At 35.4% G+C, this 7097-nt stretch overlaps 1 protein-coding gene across 1 annotated transcript; it reads left to right on the top strand.

Moving 5' to 3' along the window:
- The first annotated feature begins 5233 nt into the window (after window positions 1–5233).
- On the top strand, window positions 5234–6888 carry LOC133866111 (probable carbohydrate esterase At4g34215). Its single transcript, XM_062302666.1, has 2 exons — window positions 5234–5838; window positions 6606–6888. Exons 1-2 carry the CDS (start codon window positions 5254–5256, stop codon window positions 6807–6809), a joined length of 789 nt encoding a protein of 262 aa, XP_062158650.1. The 5' UTR covers window positions 5234–5253; the 3' UTR covers window positions 6810–6888.
- The last annotated feature ends 209 nt before the right edge of the window (window positions 6889–7097 follow it).

Raw genomic sequence — 7097 nt, 5'->3', positions numbered from 1 at the left:
GAGTCCTGAATTAATGGAAAATGAAAATATAAAATATAATAAGTAAAATAGGTGGCGCGTCCGGACGATATACCAAGTGCGTCGGAACGGCTGGCAAATGACACACGCAGCATCTAAAGGAAACGCGAATCCGGACGGCTGGCAATTGGGCAACATGTCCTTAATGGATGCGTGTCTGGACGAAACCTGAATTAAAAGGGGGCGAACGCCCTTTTTTTGAAAATTCTCCCCTCTATCTCGGTATTTCACCCTAAAAATCTTGATTTCCAAAAATCTAGCTGTCCAATCTTAGATCTGACTTCGGTAACGTAATCCACAAAGCTCGATTTATGTTTTGACCGAACGTTTTGAGGTAAATTGCTAAACTCACATTTTTTGAGATTTTTAGTAAACCTTGTAAAAATGAGTTTAACTTAGTGCATGTTTTCTTTAGATTTTGTGTGGTTTGGAGTTGCAAGGAGCTTCCCGAGCATTGGGTGTTGGCTTGGCGAACTTTTGGTGAGTTTTTCATAAACCCTAACTTTTTGGTATTTTGTTAAGGTGTTATTTTAGTGTGATTAACCATAAGTAATGCTTGTGGGTTAATAATATTGTGTTTAAGAAAGTGATTAGAAAATATGGAAAAATATTTAGGAATTTTATGATTTAAAGGGTAACTTAGTAATGTAGCTTTGAGCAATTCAAAATGTTACCTAGTGTGGTTATTTGTTAGAATACTAAATAATACAATGTGTCGTATTTTTAGCTGCATTTTTGCTGTTGAACTTAGGGTCATTTAGAGTTGGGTGTACAAGTGATCTGAGGTGAGTACTCTACTCACTGAGAAAACATACTTTTTATATATTTTATGGTAATGCAAGTTATACATTGTTTTATAAATCGAACCAACATATATATATATATATATATATATATATATATATCTGTTTTGGAATGATTTGAATAATTTCAAGTATGTTGAAAAGTATCAATGATGTTTTGAAATGATGAGTGAATGAAAGATGTTGAATTGATTTAAAGTGTTTGAGTATGTGCTACGGTTGAGATTTAAATTATGCAAATTGTTTGAGAACATGTTATGTTGAACTGTTTATGTTTTATGAAGAAAGCATGATACAGTAGTGAAACAAATACTGATCAAGCACAGAGCATAGAGCATGTAGTATAGAGCATATATACAATGGCAGCTTAACAACAACAAAACACAGTAGCTTAATAACAACAAACGCAGTAAATAGTAAAACAACAGCTTAATAGCAGCAGGGGGACCTAAGCCCCCACAATAATCAATTTCATGCACAACATATATAGCATTGTTTTCATGAGTGAAATTTTTATGCTATGAGTAGTTTTGTTAGACGTATCGGTATGCATAAGATCTTAAATGGAAAGAACTTATATATATTTTTATCGAATGGTTACATGATTTAATGTTTATAAAAATGCATTGATCTTCATTGTACCGAGATGCCAGCGTTACCCAAAGCTTAGTGACATTAGTACCTATGTATATGTGCTTTCGAGCATCGATATACGAGATACCGATATTACTATAGCAAGAAAATACTTGTGTCTTAGTATGGTGAGCTAGATACTATTGTTTTACAACTTAAAACCTATATGTATGCGTATACCCGCAATGGTGCTACCATGTATATGTATGTTTGAGCCACTGATATCAAAGTATTATTGTAGAGAGGTCTATATATAGAAACTTCTAAGCGGTAGACTGAAACTTATACATACATTCACAACTACATTATATACTTTAAATGTTTTTTTGATAGTCAGTGTTTGTTGTATTAGCTATTGGTAAATTGGTAACTGTTATAGTGCTCGCATAATTAAAAATGAAAGTTAGTTCTGTGCGAAAACTCAGTTAATTTTATATCACTGAGGTCTTAGTATGTTTTATATTGAGGCGGTGGACTCATTCTTTCACCTATGCGGATGTGGCTACCACCACAACCATGTAGATAATGTTCTTATGATTGCAAGTACTCCTGAGGCGAATGATGATCCGGTAACATTATATTTGGGTTATTACGATTGAAGCTTGTAGCGACAGTCGTAGTATGTCGGAATATGGTGTCCTTGTTTTTGAGTGTTTTTGTATATGGCTTGTGACGTATGTGTCACGTATTCTTTTGTAATAGTTATATGTTATTAAACCTTAAACAGTTAGACTTGTATTATGGCTCACTTTTGTTTAGACAACAGGTTTATTTATAGATATGCTTTTCCGCTATGGTTGAGATGGTATCATGATGTAATCTGTTGTAGATATAACTCTATTTATCAGGTGCATATTATGGAGTATGTGTCATATGTTTGCTGATGAGGTACATACATGATGAGGTACAGACATAATATACATAGATGTTATAATATTTGTATCTAAATGTTTATTAAACATAATGTTCCTTTTTTTTTTTCTTTTTTCTTTTTTTCTTCTTCATTTTTCATTTGGATGTCGACAAGCAACCACTTCTAGCACACCTCCCACTCGAGTAGAATCATTTGTCAAGACGCACACAAGGAGTGATGGGAATCACCTGAATGAGAGTACGCGGGACCTATGCATATGCTACTAATCTTATGGTTTAATATTTATAAGTTATGTTTGTGATAACTTATATATTGATTACAGATATATTATATATTGACAACATACAGGAGAGGTTGACACAGAGTCTACCGAACAACCTTGTTGCTACGCAGAGCGTGACGGAAGGCATGGTGCGTTGGGCACCGAATGACGCATACGAACAAGCGCTTGGGAAGCTTGAATACGCGGGAAGGGTTCGGCAAGTTGGGCAGAACGTTTTGCACGTACGGGGGACGTCATATTCATACTGCACCCCTTCACAGGCATGACCATCCCAGTGTACATTGCAGAGTTGCTCTGTACACGAGGATAAGATTGCTACGATGGAGATCTTGTTACTGGTGCAAACCGATAGAAATGAGGCGTTGGAGCAGCGTATGAGGCAGTTCGAGTCCATTCTTGCCTCCATGGGAGCACTACATACGAGCCCTGTTACTGAGCAGTCTACAACTCCAAACGGAGGTAGTACATCATCTGTAGGTAATGCATCTGCAGGTATGATTACAATTGTATAAACTCTCTATTTACTCAATGCTATCGACTTGATATGCATATAAATTAATTTTTTAATATTATTATTATTTGCAGGTAATGCGACGACGGTTGGGCCACTATCGCCCCAAGGTCTAGTGTCCCCCCTTGGACGGCAGTATTCGCAGTCGCCGCTGGACCAGCACTCACCTGTTGGGGCACCTTCACCTACTACACCGTCCCTTGTGCATCAGTCATCCGTTGGCCAGTCATTGGCTGGTACGAAAAATTGTGATATCCAAAATCAACGAGCGTGAAGAATTGTACAGTTTTCGTAGTGCTGTTTTGTTAATAACAATAACGTTTATTTATAAATAATTTATTGTTGTTTCGATTCTGAATTATTGCAATATTGTTTAAATTTGTATTTATTGTAAATATTTTAAATATTGTAATAATATTTTGGGAATATTGAAGAAAAAAAAATTGACTTGCAAATTTTGCCACGTGACTCCTGCCACGTGTATGACTGTGGCCACGTGGATTTTGACACATGGCTGCATGTGGCCACGTGGTTTTGGACCACGTCACCAATCCCCATAGTCAGCCACGTGGCCATAGTCAACCGTGTGTCAAAAGCCACGTGGATGGGAAGCCACGTGGTTGCATGTCAATGTGGCTTCTGACCACGTCGATCACGTGTCGCGACGTGGCTAGGAAGCCATGTGGCACAGTGGTGACGTAAACAGTGTGGCCACGTCGCGAAATGTACATTTCCCGACATCCTGATCCGCCACGCCGTGCCCACGTCGCCAGTTACACGTGGCTAACTGCAAATGGCCCAAAAAAAAAAAATTGAAGTGTTTTAAGGAAGATTTCAATAGTATAAAGAGAAAACCATGTTAAAATTTTTAGACAATTTTGAGATAAAAGTTTTAATTTTCAATAATAAAGAAGAGAAAAGAAATCACGTGCTCAGTTTTAGTATCAATTTAGAAAATACATGTAGTTTCCGTAAGTAAGGACAAAATTACCTAAGTCGAACAGGTTGATACATTTAACAACACCTAGGTCGAACGGGTGGGTACATTTGACAAAACCTAGGTCGAATGGATCGGCATCTATGTTTGACATTTTAGAACATGTAAACATATTATGCTCAAACTAACATGCGCAGCGAAAAATAAAATATAAGGATCTAGGCTTACCTCTAGCCATCTTTGCTCAAGCGTTTCCACGATTCATCTGAAGAATAAGAAAATGTTATCTGATGGATCTTTTAACCTATGCCTTACTGTATTGCGGTACTAATAGTGTACACAAGCTATTAATTTATAGGCTAGGTCAGAGACCCTCAAATATGGTAAATATCATATTGTTCATCCCATCAAGAAAACAATATTATTAATTAATTTTTGAAATCCATTAAACGACTCCATTACGGTAATTTAATTACATAACCGTAATACTACATATACTGTTTATTTATTAAATATTAATAAATACTTCCTTACGTGGCATATAGGACATATAAGAAGATAATATCTTACATGACAAACCTTGGTCGAGCTAGCAAGTTGTTGCGCTTGAAAACCCTAGGTTGACCGAGGTTGTATGTTTAACATGAGGCCAAAGGAAAGGACTGGTATATATAATTAAACAAGTAAATTTGATCAGCTGAACAACATTTCAGATTTAGTTTAAGGTTTATTTACGCATGCAAATAGAAATGCAAGTCTTTTACATTCAATTATTTACTTTCGGTATTTGTTGCTAGTAGACACTTAATTAGTATATATATGTAGTAGGTATGATCGGAAACTAGTTTTTTTTTGTTAGTTACAAAGACGAGGCTCGAAACGAATGCTACACTCTGTATATTGCATCTAATTAACAAGCAAACATTTAACCTCTTCATTAAGAAATTTTAGTGGGAAATTAAATTATTGTTTGTTTTATTAGTTACAGAAATGAGGCTCAAAATGAAGGCTACAGTCAGTATTTCTATTTTTTATTTATTTTTGGATGGTAAGAATTCATAAAATCTGTTATTTTTTTGTCACACAATAATATTATGGTCCTAAGGGAAGTGATCATATTATAAAAGGAATCATCTTTCTTTCAACATACATGCAAGCGATCGACATCCCGAGGAAAAAGATCGAATCCGGAAGATGCTTCGCTTCTTGAAGTTCTTATTGGCACTTCTGGCTGATCATGCCATGTCTGCTAGTGCTAGCAACATATTCCTCTTAGCCGGACAAAGCAACATGTCCGGCCGCGGAGGCAACTACAACGACTCGACGTCAAACACGGTCAGATGGGACGGCCAAATCCCGCCTGAATGCAGATCCAAACCAGAAATCCTCCAACTGGCTGCAAACAAGAGCTGGGTGGAAGCCCATGAGCCTCTCCACCAGGAAATCGATCACTGGAAGACCTGTGGGATTGGACCCGGCATGCCTTTTGCCAATGCAATCTTAGCCAAATACCCGAGCTTCGGGAGTATTGGTCTGGTCCCCTGTGCTAAAGGAGGAACCAGGATAATTGAGTGGGCTAAGGGGACTGAGCTATACAACCAGCTGGTGAGTAGGGCAAAGGCCTCCTTGAATGGTGGGGGGAAAATTCGAGCGCTGCTTTGGTATCAAGGTGAGAGCGATACAGCAGAGCAAGATGCCAAGCTTTATAAGAGCAGATTGGAGAAGTTTTTCAACGATGTCCGACATGATCTCAACTATCCTGACCTCCCCATAATCATGGTACGGATTTTTTTATAATTCTATTATCATTAAAAAGTCCTATATAATATTAAAAAGTGTCGTATGTAGAGTTGAGTATTAAATATTTAGGCTTTGTTCATTTAATTAGTTTTATTTGGAACGTGATTGGAGCTCGATTTTATCATGAAGCTAGAAATTAATTTGTTTAAGCTTAGCAATCTTGTTCAAGAACTGCTCAATTAACTTATTTGTCTATTAAATAAATTAAATATCATGATTAATTCTTTTTTTTTCTTTTTTTTTTTTCTTTTTTTTTTATGAATTAAAACTTTTATAACTCAAACTCACAGATACAACTCTCCGGTAAACAATAGAACCAACATCCTAGATAGGGACAAACCCCCCAAAAATCCATACTAATCATTAGTTAAATATTAATTATTGTAAAAATTTATCATTTGAGTTAATTAAATAAATTAATTTGAATCTTAAATAATCCTATCTCGAATTTATATATATGTTTTATAGTATGCATATAAGTTCATTCACGTACATATATATATATATATATATATATATATATCCAAACATACACACAAACATACAAATCTCTACAACTAAAATCTCAGTAACAATAATTCAAGTTATATGTATCATACTATGAAAAGAATATAATTCTCTTTTACTTGAGATGTTTTCATTACAAAATTAAAATAATACGTACTAAAAAAATAGTAAAAATAAAGTTATAAGAGTTTATTATACACGAGTATATATCGTTTAATATTGGAGCAATTTGTGTGCAGGTTGCAATTTGCTCAGCAGATCAAGGACCTTTTATGGATGTGATAAGAAAAGTTCAGCTGAATTTTAATCACAAAAATGTCAAGTGCGTTGATGCCATGGGATCAACCTTTTTAGCAGATAACAAGCACTTGGATACCAAGTCTGAGATTCGCGTGGCTCAGAAACTGGCCGACGCCTTTCTTTCCTCTTTTGCTCATCTCTGATTCTGTCCATGGCCTACTCAAGTAACCAAACATGTCTCCCCTAGCTCCCTTGTACCCCGTTACTTATATTGATCAGAAAATAAATAATTATACTAAAAAAAATTTATATATATATATATATATATATATATATAAATTAAACTATATATTATGATTAAGACTTTCATATATGATACACATGTTTCTTTTATTTTTAAGATGTCCATGACGATTGATGCATAGCCTCATCAAACAGCTTTTCTTTTTATGTTTTAATTTTCTCTCCCGATAGTGCATTAGAAATCTTGA

This window comes from Alnus glutinosa, chromosome 4 (genome assembly GCF_958979055.1).
Source record: "Alnus glutinosa chromosome 4, dhAlnGlut1.1, whole genome shotgun sequence".
Classification (NCBI taxonomy): Eukaryota; Viridiplantae; Streptophyta; class Magnoliopsida; order Fagales; family Betulaceae; genus Alnus; species Alnus glutinosa.
Note: the sequence above shows the minus strand (reverse complement) of the source record. Positions and strands in the feature narration are given on the sequence as shown.